Consider the following 24,431-nt stretch of genomic DNA (forward strand, 5'->3'; position numbering starts at 1 on the left):
ACTCTAATAATACACAAATAAACTTAAAGTGACACTGTCACCCCCTATTTGCATTTTGACTGCTCTCCACAGGTGTAAAGGGTAAATGTTACAGCTTTCATTACTTATTTTATATCACACCTCATGGTGCTTGTTCTGGTAAAAAGTCATTTTTATCACCTGTGGATTAGTGTATGTGGGTGGGGCCGCGCGGCCTATGTGCCACATCGCTCTGCCCCTAGCGCCACTTAGCTCAGCCCCCATCTGTGATGTCATTGCCACATATGCCCCGCCCCCTCAGCAGCCATTGGTGTGGGACAATCTAGGGAGGTGGGGCCTAGAGCTTTAGGCTGGCCCTTCCAATGGCTACTGAGGGGGCGGAGCCTATGTAATGATGTCACGGATGGGGGCGGGGCAGGGTGATGTGGCACATAGGCTGCGAGGCCCCGCCCACATATACCAATCCACAGGTGATAAAAACGACTTTTTTACCAGAACAAGCACCATGAGGTGTGATATGAAATAAGTAATGAAAGCTGTAACATTTACCCTTTACACCTGTGGAGAGCAATCAAAATGCAAATAGGGGGTGACAGTGTCACTTTAAAGGAAAAGTATTATCAGAAAATGACATTGTTTAAATACTGTTTTTCTATTAAACATTTTTAAAGAATTGTTGGTGACTTTTTTCTCATTTTCCATTTTTCTCTCTTTATTATAAAATAATCCTGAAATTCTGCAGTTTTCATTCTTACCACTGGGGCTAAAACTAAGCTGAGACTTCCTGTTGTGTCTGTGGTGATAAGAGGAGGCTGCTGTAAAGTGATCTATACAGCATTGCAGTGACATGTGACACCACTGGGCAGAGGAGGCAAAAGCAGCTCCCCTGTTGACTGACCACTTCAAAGGTTACAGAGCGCACTCAGTAATGTGTTGCATTCATCTCAAGGGGACAGAGTCTATATACTGTCGTCTATGTCCATGAGGCTTGCTGTAAAGCATGCTACTAAATGCTGTTAAGAACAGCCTAGGCAAGATGGCAGCCCCCATAACAATGTACAAAAGGGGAAATTAAAAAAAAAATTGCAACCAGAAAATAGAAAAAAAAATTGAAAAATAGAAACAATAGAATGAAAGGACATTTTTTTTGTATTTGACTGTAATTAGTAAGAGAAAATTTAGGTGACACAATCCCTTTAAGGCCTACCTGTCGTTTCACATGACCTTTCAGTATAGGCTGACCTGAGTGGACATGATTCAGTCATTTTTTTATTTTTTATATGGTATTTTGCAGCAGATTTCTACTCTGCAAGTTGCTGTCTTTATCCCTCTCTACAGCCTGTGTGTATTTCCAGGCACTCCCCCTCTCATCTCCTTCCTCTCCATCCATAGATTTGTATTTTGTGTAATCTAATCCCTAAGTCACAAGCAGTAAACAAAAGGGTAGGGGATAGGGGATAGGGGATAGGAGAGATGCTTGATAAAAGGAGAAGGAAGCTTTGTAGTCTGATAAGATGTATTACAAAGTTTCTTATATTCGCTTGTACTATTGATTGATGCATAGTTTGTTGAAATGACTATTTAAGTCAGGAGCTATCCGATACCAGTTTTACGGTAAAAAGTATTGACCCGAATCATAATAATCAATACATACACTTATACAGTAAATTATTCATATGCACACACAACTAAATTATAAAATAACATGTACAAAACTGTATCATTAAAAATATGAATTTTTCACAAAGGCTATAAAAAAATAGGAGATTTGAAAGATTCTGAATATTACAAACCATACCGTTATATTGAGAATGCTATCATGGTTCTAGGACTTTGCTATTATTACCGATACGGTAAACATTTTTATACATATATGATGCAAAAAAAAAAAAAAAAACACCAATTCTGGCATGTGGTATTTTATTGGCTTTACACAGTTTACCATGTAGGACCAATACCATTGTTTATTTTATATTGTTTATGTTACTTGGGAAAGTCTTTTTTATATATTTTTTTCTTTTTTAATTTTTACTTGTTGATTCTCCCTAGAGGACTCTTGTTATCCTTAGATTTTCAAATAATCATTAGAGCGCTTATACTGCCTATATGCTACTGCTTTGCTTTGCTTAGTTACATTGATGCTCTTCTAATATAACCTGCCTAAGGTAGGCTGTATTGGCAGGAATGAAGACTTTCAGAAGGGCTCTGGCTGACACAGTGAGAACAGCGCGCATTACATGTGGCAGCTGTAATTTTGCCTTTTAAATACCACAATAACTATGATTGGGTTTAAATGAATAACATTAGCGTGATTACTGATGTCAGTCACTAACTGATAGCCGCTGGCATTTGCGGTCTATGAACTGAGCTCAGCTCCTGAGCTTGCTTTATAGTCTCTGAACATGCATCTGCTGCACATGTACAGTGGATGTCACCAAGGGTTAAAGGATTTCACCAAAGGGCTAACAGTTCAAGAAGAAAAGAAAGTAGAGGGGGCACTCAACATCTGATGCAACCTTCTTTACTTCATATGACACACAGGCTAAAACATAGCATGCAACAGCAGGTGGGGGGACGCCACACGCAGTAAGCAATTACAGCTGTTTCTCGTGCATGCGCGCGCTTCTTCAGGCTGTCATCTCAGTCTCAATACGCCAAGTGTAATCCACCCGCTGTATCTAAATCTAATTTTATCCCAAGATCCCAAGAGTTTCAAGCCCTGCAGGAGCAGGAGCAGGAGGTTGGGGGACAATGTGCCGGAGAAAAGTCAATAGGTTTGGACCCCAACTGATATGCTGGGAATTCTCCTTTAACACCAAATAAGTCCATCCAGATGCTCTCCTTAGGTTCTATCCAATCTTAGAGCTTGACAATGACAAGAAGTTTTCAATGCTTTAGCTTTTGGGGTTTTTACCATAATGTTGCATAAAGTTGACTGGTAATTATGCTTTACTCACTTTTAAATGGGATTTCCAATCCATTAACTACTGGATTTACAGGATCTGGAGCATTCTGGTCCTATCCTAAGATATATTAGATATTGGTGACCTAACCTAAAAATAGACTTTTAAAGGGGTTATCCAGCAAAAAAACCTTTTTCTTTCAAATCAACTGGTTTCAGAATGTTATATAGATTTGTAATTTAAATTTCTATTTAAAAATCTCAAGTTGTCCAGTACTTATCAGCTGCTGTTTGTCCTGCAGGAAATGACGTGTTCTTCTCAGACTGATAGTGCTCTCTGTTGCCACCTCTGTCCAAGACAAGAACTGTCCAGAGCAGGAAAGGTTTTCTATGGGGATTTGCATCTGGTTTGGACAGTTCCTGTCTCGGACAGAGGTGGCAGCAGAGAGCACTGTGTCAGTACCACTTCCTGCAGGACATACAGCAGCTTATAAGTATAGGAAGACTTGAGATTTTTAAACAGAAGTAAATTACAAATCTATTTAACTTTCTGAAACCAGTTGATTTGAAAGAAAAAGACTGTCGCTGGACAACCCCGTTAATATTACAGTCCTGGAATCTCCATTAAGGGATTTTTGTGAATCTCTAATTGACCCCAAAATACTATCTGTATGTACAAATCTGAATTATTATGGATGTTCCTTTGGGTTGGTAAGATATTTGGGCTATATACAATTTTATGTAGCTGCTGCATTTGATTTAAGCAATTTTATTCAGGTTCTATTGAGTGGTTTTTGTGACTGACACAAATGCAAACGTTCACATTCACTTCTAAGCAGTTTACAGCTAATCTAAATTCCGTCGTCATTTTCAGGCATTCAATGACCTCTACTTTTTTCACTGCTTTCAAAGTTGCTGCTGGGAACCTCCAGGGTCACCACTTGTCTGGCTCTTACCACCCGCTAGTCATCATATGTATGATTTATATGCAAAGTAAAGCATTAACGTGCCGGAGATAACCTTTCCTGTATGCTGAAGATTCTATAAGAATTACACTAAATACATTTAAAACCAGATTCCCTCAAAATCCATTTTTTTATGTGACCAGCAAGAAGACAGACTTAAAAGGTTAGACATGTTAAAGGGTGGACCAGATGACTAGGGATCCTCAGGATAGACCATCAATATTAGATGGGGGGGATGTCTCCCAGCATTCCTTCTGGATTACCCCTTTAACTGGGGATATGTCATTCTTAGTTTCAGAGATAGAAACATGGGGGGAGATTTATTAAACATGGTGTGAAAGTGAAACTGTCTCAGTTGCCCCTAGCAACCAATCAGATTCCACCTTTCATTTTCCAATGGGTCTGTGAGGAATGAAAGGTGAAATCTGATTGGTTCCTAGGGGCAACTGAGACAGTTTCACTTTCACACCATGTTTAATAAATCTCCCCTATAGTGTTAAGGATCTAATACTAGATGAAGATGTTCAGCCTTAAGGCTATGTTCACACTACGTAAAAATACGGCCGTTGTTGCCATCGGCAATAACAGCCGTACTCTGTACGCCTGTGAACACTACCGACATTTCTATGGGATCCCAGCCGGAGCAAATACACATCGTATACGCTCCGGACGGGATCCCATGCGGACCTGCAAATAACTGACATGTCATGACATGACGCTCCGGCCGCTTGCTTCATTGTGTGCTGTGGGAGGTTCTGATGTGGGCGCACGCTGATTCCGATCATCCGGTCGGTACAGCAGTACCGTTTCGTGACCCGGCTGGGTCACGGACCAATCGGTCGTTCACGTAGATTGAACATAGCCTAAATGTAATTTCTGTAATATGAATAGGTCCATTATTATATACGGATTCATTTCTTAATATATCTTTATAGCTGTTGGAGCTCTATTTGTCCAAATCCCTGGCGTATATGATGAGGCTGGTTTACTTATCCCGTCTAATACATAGATAATGTAAACTTAGACTAGACAGTCTCAAAATGTGCCAAAATGATCACATTGGTAAGGCTGGCACATCTTTAGACCCTGTTGTCTATATTAGCTATTTGTTGGCTTACTTTAAAGCAGACATTTTTGCCAAAGCTCCCCCTAGTGGTGGTTGCAGATAGAAATAATATAAACATTTAAAGCTATATGGAAGCAGGAGGTTTGGAGCTTTGTATTATAAATATATATATAAAACTATGAATCAACGCATATCAACTACATATTACAGATACAGTTCACACATTGTCTTTTTTGTATTATAATAATGGCTGTTATTTCATACTCACTGTTCTGAGGATCAAATAACATTTGTCGGCACATTGGTATTTGTTGGTACGTTATTTGAGTTTAGGTTGAATAATGGCCACTTTGAACACCCTTTTTGATATAGTCATTTGAATTTTGTTGAGAAGACAGTGTAAGGACGGTCCAAAAAAAATCTGTGCATGAACAACTAAAATAACGGTCGTTGTTCACAGACGCCAATACATTAATTTGCTGCTGCAAACAACGGCCATTATTTTATATATTGCGTGAACCGACTTCAATGGAAATAATTTAAGACTAAAAACAATGGCCGATATTTTGAGTGTAATATAACAGCCGTTATTTTAGTAAAAATGATAGTGTGTGAACATGACCTTATTCTCCTTTTAGCCAAAGCAGCTGTGTAGACATGTATACAGAGCTAGCTGATAGGGATCCTCCCCTTATGGATACAATGCATACATTACTTTTATCCTAAAATGCACCACACTTTTATGCACCGCTTTTATGCACCGCCAACAGGAATATGGACCTGTATATTACAGGTGGATTCCACCTTCCGCCCAAGAGAATTGACAAGTCAATTCTTTGGGCAGGTGGCGGAATCCGCCTGTGCATAGAATGGAGTCTATGACATGGGCGGAGATGCGCGTAAGCACGAGCAGGGGGTCAGCGCCAGAATCCGCGGGATGTTCTCCATGAGGATTCCTCAGTGTGAACGCACCCTCATAGATCCAGTCATTGTTTTTAGTGTTCTTATCTGCTCAGATTGCATAGTGTGCACATACCCTAACATACACTAGAGAGATAATATCCCGACAATACAAATTGCTATATTCCATATTGTTTAATGCAACCAATGTAATATTACGGGTTATTTTAAGAATCTGGTTGTCCTTTTTTAAGCAAGGCTTTGAAATTGAAATAAGCCAGTCACCGCTGTTAGTGGCACAGCAAGGCATGAGCCGAACTCATGACACCCCCAGGCAGAAGGGGGCTACGGATTCCTGCAATTACAGCAACCTAATAGGTTATACAGTCCTCTTCACAACACCTAAAAACTACACCGTAGTATTAAAATGTGACACCATGTCTCATCGCTGACACCAATAATGAGAATTATTCATCTGCAAAATAAATACTCCCCAAACGCAGCCTACTCTTATATTAACAACCTATACACTGCACACTGTTGACCTGTTAGTGGCGGATGGTAATACTCCATATGACCTGCTCCATGTAAGGGGGCAGTATTAGGCAATTATGATCAAATGCACTCATTATGACTCATATGACCTTGTAAATCATCTCCAAGACGTGAGTAATTTTCTCACTTCAATTGTCACTTCCTTTTCCTTATTTATTTAGCATGTCATACACATGCATTAGACTAGGGCTACATGGTGACTTTGGTGCCTGGATATAGGCATTGTACAATTGCCAGAGGTATAGTTCCATGGGAGCTGAGCTGCAGCAACCCAGCAACACCAATTCACCATGTACAGAGCCAAGTATATCCAGATGATCGGCATTGCAGTCACATGTCGCCACCCGCCAATCGTATATTGATGGCCTATTCTGAGAACAAGAGATCAATATCTGAAATTGGAGAACTCTTTTACCTGTAGGGCTACCAGGGATCAGACTCCATGGACAGGCCATCAAGATTAAACTCCAAAATCCCATTCAGTACGCTACCATAGAGTAATGGGCACCTGGTGGACATATTATTTCTGGTGTAATATTCTATCATAGATCCCTAACAAGAAACACACCGCAGCTTCAGAAATCAATGTCTGCCTCCTAAGTTAGATGACATTTGTGTGTTGTGAGCTTTACTGTATAGCCCGGTGTAGGATTTTATACTTAAAGTGGTAGCCACTTTATAGTAAAATTTCTCAGTTTACAGTATTAGTATACTCACTGTACTGTATATACTGACAGCAGCCCCCTGTGTACCTCATAGAGCTAAAATCAGACTCCCCTCCTCCAGGCTTTGCAGTCCTGCTCTGTGGTGATTCTATCCATAAGATGGCCGACATGGAGGAGCATGTGACCATGCCCTGCCACCCCAGTGTCCACAGGCTCAGTGTTGGACACTTGGGGGTGGGGCATGGTAACATGCTCTTCCATGTCGGCCATCTTATGGACAGAATCACCACAGAGCAGGAAAGCCCAGCCTGGAGGAGGGGAGTCTGATTTTAGTTCTATGAGGTACACCAGGAGCTGCCATCAGTAAGTTCAGTGAGTACAGTTACTAATACTGTATACTGAACTATTTTACTATAAAGTGGCCAACCCCTTTAAACATTCATATTGTATTTAGACATCCACTAAGTTTATAACCTCTGTCTATTGTCAGTTCTATCAAATCTTTATTGCTTCATTGTCTGGTTCTGTTATTATTTTCTTTGCTTTTCTAGTTCGCTGTAACATATATATATATATATATATATATATATATATATATATATATATATATAGTTATATCACTGTATAAAAAAAACACCATTATGCCACCTTGTATCCTGTTTGACCTTGTCCTCCGTAGAGAGTTTATTCATATATTAGGGCTTTTGCTGGGTATATTTGTTATATATTTCCTAATAGGGCCATCAGTACAGCTCTGTTTATCATCTGAATTCAATAGGCTCCTTAAAGGGGTCATACTGGAGATCCTATATGGTCCCTATAGAAATCAATCAGCCTATACTGTACTTATGTGTGCCTTAATTTTATATAGAGGAGTGCAGAGTTTTCTTTTACTGTTTATTGAACTATATAATATTACACGCTATAAGTACTAGATTTCTGGAGATAGGACATGTATCCAGGGATTTCTTCTGATATATCTGGAGTCAGGAAATACCTTTCATTGTTGTATAGGGCATTTGGCATCTGCTTCATAATGTTGTTGTTTTTTGCCTTCCTTGAGTACAGGGGTAGGGAACCTTGGCTCTCCAGCTGTTGCAAAACTACAACTCCCATCATGCCTGGACAGCCAAAGCTTTAGCTTTGGCTGTCCAGACATTATGGGAGTTTTAGTTTTGCAACAGCTGGAGAGCCAAGGTTCCTTACCCCTGATCTTCATCAACGCAGTAGGGTTCTAAGTTTTGAACCTGATGGACAAGTGTCTCTTTTCAATCTTATAGACTATATCACTATGTTTTACATACAATATCTTCTAACGTATAGTCTATTATGGTCATATTTACCCCTAGAAGAATAAATCATAGACAACAAGATGGTGCATATGTTAGCATATGGGTCCAATATAATAAACAGTAGCCATTCCATGTGTTGCCGTTCAGGGTCAGTGTAGCCCATTCAGGGTCATATTGCCATCGATGCTGTGGTATATTCCTGATTCACACCATACCTAGGAAGATTTAAGGAGACCATACAAGAACAATTTCCCAACTTGAAAGAAGAGGACAACTCAAGGGCTTATCTATACAATAAATTCCCATATAATAAATCCAATGGTACATGGGTTCATCGGTGCTAAATACATCAGTCATGTCTCATCCATATAAAGTAGCTACATATTCAGCATTGACCATGATCTATTCCCATTGTATACTCTGTGGCTGAAACTCACGTACTAACCCTCTAATCTCTGCCCTCCAATCCAATCTTATTCCGTGACGATAAAACAAGACAGAATGCAAAGTAGCCAGCAGCACCACAGCAGGGTTGTCATAAAATACCATGAGACAGACAGACTGCATTCAGCCTGCACATCCTTTTCAAGCACAGACAAGGTTATCTGGACAGCCATGGATTATTATTGCTACAGTTTAACACTGGCTATTTCCCCCCCTTCTCCCTCTCCTTCTCATCTTCTTCTTCTTTTGAGCATTAGAACTGACGTCAGGTTGTTGTCACCACAGACAAGACTTGAATATTGTGAGAGCGGAGACTGCAGCAGGATCAGCGCATCACAGAGCGCATAGCGCAGATCCACCAACTCACCAACTCTGCCCTGCGGATAGGAAGGGGTTAAAGGGACACTCTCTTAAGGACTTCCTCATACCAGCATTGACGGTCTGCAGAATTTTAAAGTGCTTAGAGGGTACCACCAAGCCTCTGCGAGACACCAAGGATTTGCTACCCATCATTATCATTCCTGCAAACTATCACTAGTTGGTTGTGTTTTCTCCGGAGTCTCAAGGTGAAGAGGAGACTGCAGCATTGTAAGGATTATAATAACACTAAGAGCTAATAAAGTAACTGCATGGCAGGGACACCTCTCAGGAAGGTAGGGGGAAGGTTGCAGATAGTATGTGATTTTTCTCAATTTCCTATGAAGAGTTAACACAATGCAGTAGAGACCAACAATATGTTACGAAATGCCATATAACAAATCCAGCTCTGCTACATCTGTATGGGAAATGACAACTGCATAAACACATATACACATATACATTCAAAGTTCACCTTGATGTGAACTCCTTAAAGTTACTGCCAAAAACAGGGTCTGACTATTGATAAAGTAGGCTTCGCATGGCAAGTGGAACTCTATTTGCCTACATTTTACCCAGCAAAGCCATAGGTATACACAGTCGAGTGTTTGTCAAGTTTGTCAATGTAGCAGAGTTTTGAAAAAAAAAAAAAAGCACAAGTCCTGGTATAATATCCAGGTACGAGCTACGATGAGTTATAACTTAGCACATCATAAAGCTACGATATCCCAAATGCAACAAAATCATCATGCATCTGCACATCTAGCTGTATATACTATATAGGCAAATATAATATACACATATATACTATGTCTACCAAGAGGCATTTTGCATTATACCGTCTTCTAATCTAATGCTGCAAAACACACACACACATATATATATATATATATATATATATATATATATATATCTGCAACAAAATAACATTCACATATAACACATGCACAAGCATCTCTGAGTCTTCCTATCTAGTGCAATGAACTTGAGAAGAAGAGAAGTTCCATAGACTGTATCAGGGATGGAGTAAAGTATAGAGCTCATTACCGTCTATGATAGCTGCATGTAATTCTGAGACACTGAAGGATGAGACAGGGGCCACCTTGGCTGAGTGCTTCTTCATGGTGCTGGTGGGGTGAAGTTTACAGGCAGCTGCTGGCTGTCCCTGGTCCCTGCAGTCCAGACATTGCTCTCTGTCCTTGCACTCATCCACTGGCTGCTGTGGCTGCTGCTTCTGAGGCTGATACCTGGCTGTCGATTTGGAAATGCAGCTCTGAGGCTGGAGAACCTGATTTGCTGTTACCCAGGGAAACCATTTGCAACATTTCAAACAATTCTTGACCTGTGCCAGCACTTAGCAGCCTTCAATTGTTAGGCGCAGCGGTTAATGTGCAACCCCACCTTCCCACAATCACAGAGGCAGCTAGAGCTGGACCACTCATATTTGGTTTTATTATATATTTTTTCCTCTTTTTGGATTAATACGACATATCATAGTAGAGATGCTTGTGTTGTAAACAATCTATTTATTTATACATGCAGTGGCTGGAACACTAACTTATTTTTCATGCAGTATGTAATTTTGCCCAAAACTTCCGTTTCTTAAAGTGCACCTGTCACAAAACTCACACCTTAAAGGGGTATTCCACTCAAAGATAACTTTTGATATGTTGCTGTCTATGGTGAGACTAACAATTCATTCCATAATTCTTATTATATATTCAGTCTCTTTCTCCTAATTGTCAGCTGCTGCTTTTTGCTGAAGACATAGAAAACTGTATGTGAGCTTTTCTCTGTCTCCCCCTCCCTTCTGTGATGGCTGATGTAAACAAGTCTCTGGCAGGCTTTATCTCCAACATTGTAATGCTGGGAGTATTAATCACAGTGAGTTCATTAGCTACTTGACTCCCAGCATTACAAAAAAGCTACAATGTTGCAGATAAAGCCAGCCAGGGACTTGTTTACATAAACTGTCTCAGAAGGGACAGGGGGGGGAGGAGACAGAGAGAATAGCCTCACACACAGATTTTTGTGTCTTCAGCAGAACGCAGCAGCTAAGAACTGGGAGAAGGAGACTAAATTGATAACAAGTTTGTTAGTCTTACCATGGTCAGCAACATATCAAAAGTTATGTTTGAGTGGAATACCCCTTTAAGGCTGGCGCTACATGGTGATTCTGGCTGGGTGAAATGCCCAGATACTGCCATGTTGCACTCTCTAGATTGTGGTGTGTTAAATCTAATACAAGTAAATGGGGATTGCTGTGACCTTTAAAATACTAGCAGCCATGATGACTAGACGTTTGCAAGAAAATTGCATTGTATCAGGTCATGGTCACTGCAACTTTGGGGTCACTCTCGTTTAATTGCATTAGGTGAGACACACTGCAATCTATGGGGTAGAGCAACCTGCGACCCCTGTTGCACCCAGAATTGCTGTGTTGCCCTAGACTAAATGGGGGCATCAACAAAATACCAACAAAGAGTTTAAAAAGGGGGTGTTTGGTGCTCTGGCTATGCACTCCTATCCAGCTACAGCTAAACAAGGCTTTCCCCCTGTTTTTTGCATAGTGGCCATTGATAATAATACCATATAGATAACCGCCATTAGACTTGATGCTTATTTGCCATAATGTCATTTCTATGATTTGGGGGTTGTTTCCTGCTTCTGTTCCTACATGAGTAAGCTTTCAAGGACATCTTGTGAGGCTGAGGGGGTAACATGTCTCCTTGAGCAGAACACCAAACTAGCATGTGACGTCTTAAAACACATGCATTGTCCCATGGGAAAAGTGTGTATAGTATGCCTCTTTCAACAGGAAAATGGCTTGCTCCTTACTGCCACCTATTGGATACAATGTCCCTTCAAATCAGTGTTCAAACAATAAAGATCCTTGAAAAATTACTGGGGATAGTATTCCAAGCAAGAAACTATCCTAGAAGGGGAGGTTACCCATCGGAACACAGCTCTTCTTAAGTTTCTTGCACTTATCAGTACAGAAAAAGGTACTCTTTCAGGAGACCACCAAAGGACTCTTTCAGGAGACCACCAAAGGACTCTTTCAGGAGACCACCAAAGGACTCTTTCAGGAGACCACCAAAGGACTCTTTCAGGAGACCACTTAAGGACTCTTTCGGGAGACCACCTAAGGACTCTTTCAGGAGACCATCAAAGGACTCTTTCAGGAGACCACCAAAGGACTCTTTCAGGACACTACCTATGGACTCAGGACTCTTTCAGGACACCACCTATGGACTCTTTCAGGAGACCACCTAAGGACTCTTTCAGGAGATCACTTAAGGACTCTTTCAGGAGACCACCTAAGGACTCTTTTAGGAGACCACCAAAGGACTCTTTCAGGAGACCACCAAAGGACTCTTTCAGGAGGCCAACTAAGGACTCTCTCAGGAGACCACCTAAGGACTCTTATAGGAGACCACCAAATTGGCATATGAAGTCTTATAAGCTCAATAGGAAAACAAAGTATCCCACCTGCTAGTCAGTACTGATGAGGGGCATGAATCCTACAACAGCTGTCTACAGACAGGTAACATCTGTCTGCACACATCCCTGGTATCTTTTCCAGGCCTCTAGGACTGGATTCACAGGGGGGTTCATAGAACTCAATCACTTCACTAAAATGCGACTTGATCAGTAGGGGGATGCCCCAATTATTATACCCAAGCTAGTATAACAACCCACAACAATCAAAGGGTTAAATGTTTGGGATCAGAACTAAGTAGACAAGTACAGGTCTTCCACAGCACCATAAATAGGTGGCACCATAGTACCTGATGTCCACCAAGGAAGGGGTTTGAGTGGTCATTATTAGTACTTCTAGTTAATGATTATTAGTTGACAATATGCTGAGAGTATAATGAGTATATAGAGGGCCCCCTGTCTAACCCACTTATCCATAGACCATGCTTACCCATAATTCCATTGGCCTCTAATGCACATGAATCTCCCATATAAGACAAGCCCCCAAAAAATTTTTTTATGCTGCTACACAAATTTTTCAGACAGACAGACAGATAGATAGATAGATAGACAGATAGATAGATAGATAGATAATAGATAGATAGGAGATAGATAGGAGATAGATAGGAGATAGATAGATAGATAGATAGATAGATAGATAGACAGACAGATAGATAGGAGATAGATAGATAGATAGATAGACAGACAGATAGACAGATAGATAGACAGATAGACAGATAGATAGATAGACAGACAGACAGACAGACAGACAGATAGATAGATAGATAGACAGACAGACAGATAGATAGAAACTAAAATATAACTCCCACAATAAACATTTTATCCAGATGCCACTAATAATTCACTATGTGGCAATGTTCACACATCGCAAGTTCTGTACTAATCACAGCCGTTGTTGCAACGACCGTGATTGGTACGGAACCTACGTTGTGCTGCAGGCTGAGGAAATCCCGGACAGAGTATATACACATGGTATACACTCCGGCCGGGATCCCTGGCAGCACCGTAGAAAACTGACATGTCAGTTTTCTGCGTCTGCTATTCATTGAATAATGGCTGCAGGAAACCCTGTAAGTGCACACTATGGAGCAAGCGGCTCTGGCCGCACGCTCCATAGTGTGCAGTGGGGAGTTCTGATGCTGGCGCACACGGATGCGCCCGTATCAGAACTCCTTGGCTCTAGAGATCATCTGGCCGGTACTGCAGTATTGGCCGAGATGATCATTTCTGAGACTGGCCGTTCTGTGACCCGGCCAGGTCTGGGAACGGCCGGTCTCATCCTACGTGTGAACATAGCCTAACACTGTAAGGCAAGAAGACTAGCGTTGCTTAATAGAGATGAGGGAGCACTAAAATGCTTAAATGTTCCTTATTCGTGTGGAGTAGTTTTCAATACTCAAATGCTTGATTCGAGTAAAGAATCCCATTAAAGTCAATGGAAGACTCAAGCATTTTCTCAGGAACCCCCTACTCGGCAGAGGGAAGGGTATTCGGTACACTTGAAAATCTCAGAAAGTGATAGAAACACCATGGAAATGGTATTTTAATGGTATTTTAAAATATACATATATACAGTGTGTGTGTGTGTGTGTATACATATATATATATATATATATATATATATATATATATATATATATTTTTTTTTTTACATGGCCCCTCTGTGTCAGGAACGGCAGGGTTGCTCATGTTCCATATTGCTAACGCTGCTGAAGACAAGCGCGATTTAAAATTAGTAAATCTGGGCAATTGACTCCGAGCTGGAGGTTTATGCCTCAGTTCCTTCATTTTTGGAAGGAAGTGGCATTTCTTCAGGCCTATTAGCTACTTTAGTTGTATCTTGGAATGCAACCAAAATTTCTTATTGCTTAAATTGACCTTTTTAATTTTTTTTATTTGGTGGTCTTTCTAATAATCCGAGTGATCTATATATACACCCCTTGCTGACACAAACATATATTGAATTTTTCCCTTCTGACCCTTTAACTGCCACATGTTGTTCCACCAGAAGAGCTATAGAAGGGCTTGTTTATTGCAGGGCAGGTACTTTTTAATAGCACCCTTAAGCGGTAATACCACTTATGCTCATTGTTAGGGGGAGGCATGGAGAAAGAAGAGAAAGAGGATTGAATACCAAGAGAAAGCGACTGAGAGGAGAAGTTGGATATGTGTCCCATAGCTACCGTAGGACCCTTCAGGCCTACAGACCAAGTAGCTGCCCCAGCCTCAGAGGACCCGCACACTGCAGAGGGTATTGCAGTTCAAGTGAGGATGAGGACTCTTTTTGTAATTTACTGGGAGCCAACCACTTGCAGTATACCACAAGTAAGAGAACCTGAAATTATTATTACATTGTAGGTTCCCTCTATATTGTGAAACGTTACCTATTCCAATATATTGTTATCTTTTAGATAATCTTTGCTATCTGTAACTTCAAGGGCACCCCACACACCATCTGTCTGGTCACTTTAGAGAGGGTACCCCTGGGGAACCATCCCCATGTATATCTACTCTGCAGCTTTTATGTCAATGTACCAGCTGGCACAGCCTAGAGCAATCCTGGGAGAGCTCTTATGATACCAACCATAATCGGAGTGGCAGTACAGGTCTAGCCATCCTGCAGGTGTTTATTTGCGCATCGCCACACATCCAAGGGGTAAAAGGGTCAGGATCAGAATTATCTCTGCCAGCAGGTGGCACCACTGTGCATGATTCAGGCTCTGCACGTCCATAAAACCTTCTCAACACCATAGTCTATAGGTATATCAGCTGTCGGGGAGGGATAGTAAAAATATTGCAGTTATCACACTGAGACAAACTGCTTCCAGTTTTGTTGCGATGACCTCTAACGTTCTATTAATTATCGTCAGTAGTAGGATAACAATGAAAGAGAACACCTCTATACTATAGCTGGAAGCAGATAACACAGGATCACACCACTGACAATCCCCCTTCCCAATACCACCCTATGTCTAATATATCTTGCACCCTTTCCCTTTTCATTTTCTCATTCTTATCTGCTCTGGATGTCAAAATTTTCTACACTCGGTCCACTCAGACCACGCTCAGCTCCCTCTTCCCTCTCCTTTTGTAGTCACAGGACATGTAATCTCATCGCTGGGGGCTGAGTTAGCTGTCTATTGACTTGGTAACCCGACTCCCAGGAGACATCATCTGCATCATCTCCATACACCTGTGCTGCTTCCATAGACTTACATGTGTCCCTGAGCCTAGGTTTCTGTAGTATGAAAGGTTATAGTTATATCTTTGCTTGCTGTCAGTGAATGCAGGCATGTGTGTACCTGTGTGTACCTCTGTATATTGTAAGTGTTATGGATGTTCTTAGAGTCTGGATGAAACTAGAATGTTTGCATTCACAGTCAGCAAGCAGAGATCTAAACCTACACTACACATAGCTACACCATGCGTGTCAGCTCTGTGACATCATCAGCTAGTATTGAATGCATACTGGGGTGATGTGATGCAAAATCAGTGAAAAAACAGTGCTGTGTTTACTGTGCAATAGTAATGACAGCAGTGGGCAGGACAGAAAACTAAGGGGACGAGTACAGAAATGGATCAATCACCGAGAGATGCATGATGGGAAATGTAGTTTCCTATCTTGGTTATAGATCAGCTTTTAGAAAAAGTTGTAACTCAGGAATGGCAGCAGCTAGAAAGACAGGAGATGGCTCAAAATACTCATGGGGACTTGGTGAGTACGATTAGCTAGCATTTCCTTTTTTTTGCTCTTAGGTGGATAACCCCTTTAAGAAACATTTACAAATGTTTTAACCTATTAGCTTGTCTTGCAAAACCAAGTTACTTGTAATCCAAGGTCTCACTTTAAATCTAATCAGGAAATAAAAATAGAATAGACAAAAAAGACTGTGAATCAGCATAAATATTTATTCAGTAAAAATATGGATGATGCATTCCCTTTAAATGCTAAACAGCCATCCAAACAGGAACATCTGAAACATCCAACTTCCAAGAAGAACATTTAGTTTTATCATTCGATTTTTTTTTTCTATAATGCAGATAATTTCCACTTATAATAAACGCTTCACATCTCTGCATGTTTTTTGACCTTGGGCCCTTTCTGTCTTCTTTCTGCATAGAACATATTGGCGCACAATACGCTGCAGAACGTTCTGGTATTAAAAGGAGATACGTGGTGCCGCACTCTAAATAATAGAGTAAGCTCTATTGTCATGTCATATGCTCCAATATGCTAATGTCAGAAATGTTGCTGCTACGAAGCAAATTAGAATTCAGCAGCTGCAAAATAACTCTATACACTCAGCGGTGTGTGAGATAGCGCCGGCAGTCTATTATTCCACTTTACAGAACCAATTCATTTGTGCAGCACCCATCTAAGCCTAATGAGTGATCAGTAAGCGCGAGCTTATACGCAGCATTACAGACTGACTCCAGAATCAGTTCCCAACCCTTACGTCTGGAGAAATTGTGCATAAAGGCAAAAACGCAGACCGTCTGTAAAACCAGCAGAGATTTTCCACTTTACATTTTTAATTTCACGTCACCTAATTTGCTTGGTTATGGCCGTTTTAGCAAATTACTCTGAGATGATTAGATACAATAAGAGAATGGGGGGGGAGAGCTATAGCACAAGATGCAGATGGTACATTTGTTTTGTACTTGTTAAAGGGCTACTCCGGCGATTTTTTTTTTTCTCTTTTAAATCAACTGGTGTCAGAAAGTTATATAGATTTGTCATTTATTTCACAAAGCTTATCAGCTGCTGTATGTAGGAAGTGGTGTATTCTTTCCAGTCTGACACAGTGCTCTCTGCTGCCACCTCTGTCAGAAGTAGTAAATCCCTATAGAAAACCTGTCCTGCTCTGGACAGTTCCTGACATGGACAGAAGAGGCAGCAGAGAGCACTGTGTCAAACTGGGGAAAGAAACACTTCCTGGAGGACATACGGCAGCTGATAAGTATTGGAAGACTTGAGTTTTTTCAATAGAAGTAAATTACAAATCTATATACCTTTCTGACACCAGTTGATTTGAAAGAATCACTTTAAGGACCTTATTATTGCATTTTGAGAGGCTCAATGGTAAACCTGTAACAGGGACTCCACCTGCACTGTGTATTTTATAACACTGCTATAGACCCTTCACTCATTGGTTTGATGCAATTGCAATTTCCACATCCCCTATAGTTACACCTTTGCAATTTCCACATATTTTAGAGAATAGAACCCTTTAAGTGTTCACTTATTACTGCGGTAAATTGTTATATTGTCCTTTGGAACGGGAATTAATTGGAGACTGTATTGTTTGCTGTTGTTCATTTATCAATACACTTTTTCATTTTCTAGTTAAGATCTCATCTGGTTTATTATCACTTATTGCTTAAAATTCATCACTGGGCAGATATTAAAAAAGTATTTTCTTGGGTTATAGATTGTTCTGAACATCGTAATACAGGAGGAAAGAATTAAAAAAGACAAAGTAGCTGTTCAATGATTTTTGGGTGAAGCACTTAGGGGGAGATTTATCAAACATGGTGTAAAGTGAAACTGGCTCAGTTGCCCCTAGCAACCAATCAGATTCCACCTTTCATTCCTCACAGACTCTTTGGAAAATGAAAGGTGGAATCTGATTGGTTGCTAGAGGGAACTGTGACAGTTTCACTTTACACCATGTTTGATAAATAGTAGCATCCCTGCCTGATCTTGGGAAAGCCAACATTACCCCAAGAAGCTGTCAGCTCTGGGGCCCATGGATACCTAAGGCCAGCTTTCACATACTTACGAAAATACCACCTATAAGGGCCTGTTCACACTACGGAATCAGCACCGAAATTCTGCCCGGAATCCCCATCCACGGACTCCGCGGCGAATCCTGCCTGCTATCTCTTTCAAGGGGAGGCCTCGCACGCCTCTGCTCTCCGCTCAAAGAATTGACATGTTAATTCTTTGACCATGCGAGGCGCCCATTAAAAGAGATAGCAGGCGATATTCAGAGCTGAGTCTGTGGGCAGGGGTTTCGAATGGAATTTCGACACTGATTCCGTAGTGTGATTGGGCCCTAAGACTTCCAATTCTTTTGGAGATCCCCTTGCAACCAAAAATTATTTCCCAAAGTGCCTGCCTTCTCCTAAGTATATGATTACAAAGACTTTTTCCCACAATCCAATATGTTTTATTTGGAGAGAAGTTATTGGGAATCTGCAGGTGAGGTGTCCCACTTGGTTACACCCTTTGAAAAAGCCTGTACTTAAAAGTGTAAGTGGTAATGTAGCAGTACCAGAGTTTTACCACTAGATGTCGTTTTTATAAGTGTTATAACAACCACTACACCAGTGGAGTCATGCTGTTCCATCTAACCTGTGACCGGCCGTCTGTCACTGCTCACCAGCAGGGCAGCATACACCACACAGGGACATATACCCCAGTCGGTCGCAGCCCAAATTATTTTCATACAGGGTTACAGCAGCATATTTGCCTCCGAGGAAGGAAAGCTTAGTGACAGCTTTATTTAACTAGGCTTTATTTCGCCAACCAGTTTTATTTACACTCTCCAAATGTCACCATCTTGTGCCATAATCCTTTGCTCTGTTTTCTCCATCTATTGTGGTAAAGCTCTGAAGAAAATGAATCTCACTGCACCGAGGTTGATCATTTCTTATCATTACTTATCTATTTACTACAGCATAGCCGTTTTTCAGATTCAGTCCTAATTTTTCTACATGTTTTATATATTTTTTATGCATCTGTTATATATTTTTCTAAAGCTGTAACCAGGCATCACAGGACCAAACACAGGATATCTAACTTGTCAATCGTTTCTTATTGTATATTTTATATAGATTCTTAAAGCGAATGTACTATCAGGCACATTTGTTTAAAGTTTTGCCCATGGATAGAATGGTGCCGGTGGGGGAAACCCAATGCTGCGGTCCTATTTTTTTTTAAAACGCAGCCCGGTTCCTGTGTACGGCACTGTTCTATTCACAGTAATAGGGACTCCTGTTTATCCCCCCTATACAGTACAATATGCATTACCGTTCACTGCAATAGCTGGGTCAGGTGTGAGAGTACTCGGGCAAATGTATAGTAGTGAGTTATGATGCATACAATGCTGTATACATTGAATTTGGTGCATTTTTAAACCTGCTTTTTGATAGTCTATTAAGTTGCAAATAATAATTATAACTAAAAACTCTACTCTACACATGCCCATCATCTGTCAGAGAGCAGAGGTGACAAGCAAAGTACAAATGCATAATTAACATGCCCAAGTGAAGATGGCCATGAAAGTATAGTGCACATTATGCTAAAATACAGACACAAGAGCAATAATAAATTATCCCCATATTCTTTAGAACATACTTGTCATTTCAAAGGATTTTTTTTTTATAAACCTGCATTGTTTAGTTAGATTAACCCTTAAGAGTGGTAACAAGTAACGTTAAGCGAGCATGCACGACCGAGCAAAGTGCTCGGTCGGGCATTGGGGTGCAACGCTTGACTGAAGACCTTGTGGTGCTTGGGTAATGGTGGCCATACACCTTCAAGAACTGACAGCCAAACGATCGTTCGCCCGTTAGTTATATCTCCTGCCCAACACAGTAAACTATTTAATTCTTTGGTTCTTTTACAAAATATACAAAAATATACATGCTATAGGATTCTGCAAGACACATTAGAACTCCAACAACTCCATACAGCTATGTATATCCTGCCCATTCCACTGCATAATTAGGCAAATTTGCCATTCAGGAGTCCGATAATGCTTAGGCCACATCCACACAACGTAAATTTTCATTAAACAATGGCCATTGTTGCTGGTTTACAACAACAGCCGTTATTTAATGACATCGGGCCAATCGCATTGAACTCTATGGGTTCTATGGGCTCTATGGCTGGACACTGTATACACTTCGGCCTGGATTCCATGTGGCCGCACAAAAATGTGACATGTCAATTTTGTGCGGTCGCTATTTTTTGAATAGTGGCCGCACGAAACTGACGGTGCAGACTGCAATGGTTTATTGGAGCGCAGGCACACCCAAATGTGCCCAAATTCCAATTCAAAAGAAATAAAATTCATCCAGCCGGTAATGTAGTACCGGATGGGTTGAACTTCACAGACACCGGCCATTCTGTGAAACAGCCGTGTCACATAACGGCCACTGCTATACAGCGTGTGAACCCGGCCTAAGAGGGAATTGTAAGAGAAAGATTTTTCTAACTTTTGTAAAAACTATGCTTATTAAATGTCACTATGCAATAGAATACATCACACAAGCTAGAAAAAAACATGCATAATTCTTAACTTGAACTATAATTGCCTTGTAAATGATACAGGACTATATCTGTGCATCAGCCCCCCCAGAGCTTTGGATGTCTACTACAGCCACATTGGGAGGAATGGTTCACCCAGCTCCACATTTGCTCTTCAACGAAAGAAACTTAAGACCAACATTTACAATGTGACACATGGGTCCTGGCCGTACGCTTTATAAGAATTCAGCTATCCTGACCTAGTTACAGACGTTTCCCTTGTGCATTAAAACCAATTATCAGGTGAAAATGTGTGTGGTACATAAAATATATTATTCTCCACACTGCACTGGGCTCTTATAATTAGATTTACCTGTGGGTCTTACTCTTCCTAGTCTGGTTACATTGATTTCGTATTTCGTCCATACCCTCAAAAAGTTGTATTCCTGCACTTTACCATCTCTGATGGAGCCTGGTATTATTGGTATTATTAATATTATATCAGTAAGGTGTCCATCAGTGCAAAGAAAGTGTGAAAGAAAACCGATGTGTCTTGTGTTTTTTTTTTTTTCAATGTAATAATTTTAAGGCTATGTTCACAAGATGTTTGCTTTGCACCCATCTTTTTTGACGGCTGTCATTTTAACGCCAATAGATTAATGTCTTTTCATAATTACGGCCGGGAATAAAGATCATGATCATTATTTGCGGCTGTGAAAAGACTACTGTCTAAAAACAATATTGTGTGAACATAGCCTATAAGTTGGCGAGCGATTATTCATATACGATAGGTCCAAGGACAGTTGGAATGAAATGAAACCTTATATATGATTGTAATGATGATATATGAAGGCCATTACAATATTAGAGTAAAAAGAAGTTTATTGGGGAGAACTGTACAATTTAAAGGAAGCTCTTCTACCATGTTGGGTGTCTCTAGTCTGGATACAAAATAAGATATGGTTGGTCATGGGGAATACAGGTTCTGTGCGGCATCCCGCTGCATATTTGCCGACAGATATTGTGGCTGAGCCTAGTGGAGACCTTCCTGGGAAATGTTTGCTATGTACGAGCATCATCCTACCATGAGAGACAACACATGTGGCTGTAGGATGTTCTGTACATATCAATAAGCGTCTCTCATATCACCACTAGGAATGACCAACTATCATATGTGATGGCTCCCACATCATCCCACCAGCAGGGGGCAGTGTGTCACTCTACAGCAAAGATAGGATTGAAGTGTTTAACTTAAACCCAAACTCGCATTCAAAACAGAACCGGGGTTCACTCCTATTACCGCTAAAAACAACAGGGCTCCAGTCCATACCAGTCCAGTTTTCTTGTTCACGTTACCATTGAAAACCAAGGCAACAGTTGGTGGATGTCAATGGCAGGACACTTATTGGGCAATATGACACAATGGTCCACACAATGGTGTGTAAAGATTGTTGGCAGATCAAACGTCCTCTCCACCAGCAGTCTGTCCAGGCTGTCCGGAGGCCAATTCCTTACTTACTAATATTTAAAAGTATGACCAAAATTTTTTCTTAGTCTTCTTTCTTAGTATAGTAGAGGTTTATGTATCACCGGTAGCTGTATGTGCTGTATAAAACAGGCAGCTGTGGGTCATATGAGTACTCTTCAGAGATCAGATAGAACTAAATGCTTATGATAACATTCGGATGTCAGACATGGTGCAGGTGTCGTGCTCCCACTCTTTGTTTACCTGTGTTATGTTCCCATGGCCTCAGTGTTCTACTCCCTTTGTACCAGGTGTAATGGATTACTGTCAGCCCCTGAGGCTATATAAAGATTATAATGTACACTTAGGGATGCAGGCTCATCTGTTTTATTTCAGCTGAAGTCCATGAGTTTAGTTGGATTTTTGAGAAACAGAAAAAAAAAGGAAAAATTGAATGCACCTCTCTGCCTCTGTTCACACTGCAGGTTGCACGCTGCATGTGGCTTAAATACAACTAAAAACAGAAAGTGCAACAGCAACCCACAGGTGCAAGTGCTTACCGTATATACTCCCCCAGCATTTATACCGTATATACTCCCCCCGACACTTACAAATGTTATAAATAGAGATTTGGGTACTATCTGCCCAGTTGTAGGCTTATTTTGCCCAGGAGAGGCCATTGCTAGTTTGAGAATGCTAGAATAGGACCTGAGGGCACCTTAACATGGTGACATGGTACTTTTTGTAACGTTGTGACATGGTACACTCTGTTTTATTTATTAGTTTGCCAAGATCCTCATTTTTTTTATATCTACAGAGCAGGTTTTTATTGTATGTACACTGGGGCGAGTATATACGGTAAGCGCTTGCACCTGTGGGTTGCTGTTGCACTTTCTTTTTATTTATTTTTTTAAACTCAGTCCGAGGGTGTATGTTCCAAATATACATCAGCATTAGGTCAAAAATGCACAGAGCAGGGTGTTCATTCACTTTAATGGTCCATACCCAAGTAACTCTAGTGACCATGTTTGGGTCACTTCCATTTATTTTGCCTCACTCAATAGCATAGTCTGCTGCTCTATCGAGCTGTTTATAGTTAGACCATTAAAGTAAATACACCCGTTGCTGTGTGCTGTGGTTTACGTCGGTATCCCTTTTTTTGACAGAATGCTGATGTATTCCTGGAATATACAGGATCATGGCCTACATGAAGTAAACTTTTCTTTAACTTGACAAAGATTGATTCCGGTGTCCTCTCCCTGTTTTTAAGTTCTCTTCTAAATTGCCTTCTACCGCAGTTACACCCCTGAGCAGGGCTGTATCTGCCATGATACGAGATGAGTATCTTGCCTCAGGCACCAAACTAACAGACCCATAGGAGTGTCATGTTTCATAAAGTGCCATGTTCTTTAGGGTCCTATTACATGGAGCAATTTTTAACGATTAGCGACTAACGATAAACGATCGCAGACAAGATTGTTTATCGATAACCTGAAATAGTTCACCAAATTACACAGAACGATAATCGCTAGTTACGATCGTTACTACGATCGTTATTGCGATCGTTACTATGATCGTTTATTCCTTCTGATCCCAGCAAAGTAATGGACAATGTGCTATTACACTGAACGATTAGTGAAAAAATGCATAACTTGAGCGAACGAATGTGGAATTACAGCGAACGATTAGCGAACGATTAACGATAATTTTAGGTCCAGCTCTAAATCAACGATCAATGACATACGACCGATTTTTCGATCGTTGCCGGCAATTACACAGAACAATTATCGTTTAAATTCGAACAATTTAACAATTTTTTGCACGATAATTGTCCCCTGTAATAAGGCCTTTACTGTAGCTTGCACTGACCCCTGACCTGCACATTATGACTAGACACAGATGTGGAATGAAAGGCAGTCAGGGCCATGAATACAGTACTTGGTAGCTGTATGGCTATTATATAGAGTTACACAGAGTACTTTGCAGGCACTGTTATATGAAGTAAAATTTATCCATGCAAACGTTTCTTTCAATGGGAAAACAATTTCAGTTTTTACCTCGGGCAGCAGAAAAGTTGCTGATA

The 24,431-nt window shown here is 40.7% G+C and overlaps 1 protein-coding gene across 3 annotated transcripts in view; it reads right to left on the reverse strand.

The window, feature by feature from the left end:
- Window positions 1–24,431, reverse strand: part of SLC35F4 (solute carrier family 35 member F4) — a 133,887-nt gene that overhangs the window by 52,131 nt on the left and 57,325 nt on the right. For 2 of the 3 annotated variants that reach the window (XM_069950033.1, XM_069950032.1), the window contains exon 1: window positions 10,173–10,323. The exons of the other annotated variant lie outside the window; for it this stretch is intronic. In XM_069950033.1, the coding sequence (XP_069806134.1) occupies window positions 10,173–10,248 (76 nt within the window). In that variant the 5' untranslated portion in view covers window positions 10,249–10,323. Of the gene's footprint in view, window positions 1–10,172; window positions 10,324–24,431 lie in introns of those variants that run through there. 3 annotated transcript variants of the gene reach the window in all.

The sequence above is a fragment of the Dendropsophus ebraccatus genome, chromosome 13 (genome assembly GCF_027789765.1).
Source record: "Dendropsophus ebraccatus isolate aDenEbr1 chromosome 13, aDenEbr1.pat, whole genome shotgun sequence".
Lineage (NCBI taxonomy): Eukaryota > Metazoa > Chordata > Amphibia > Anura > Hylidae > Dendropsophus > Dendropsophus ebraccatus.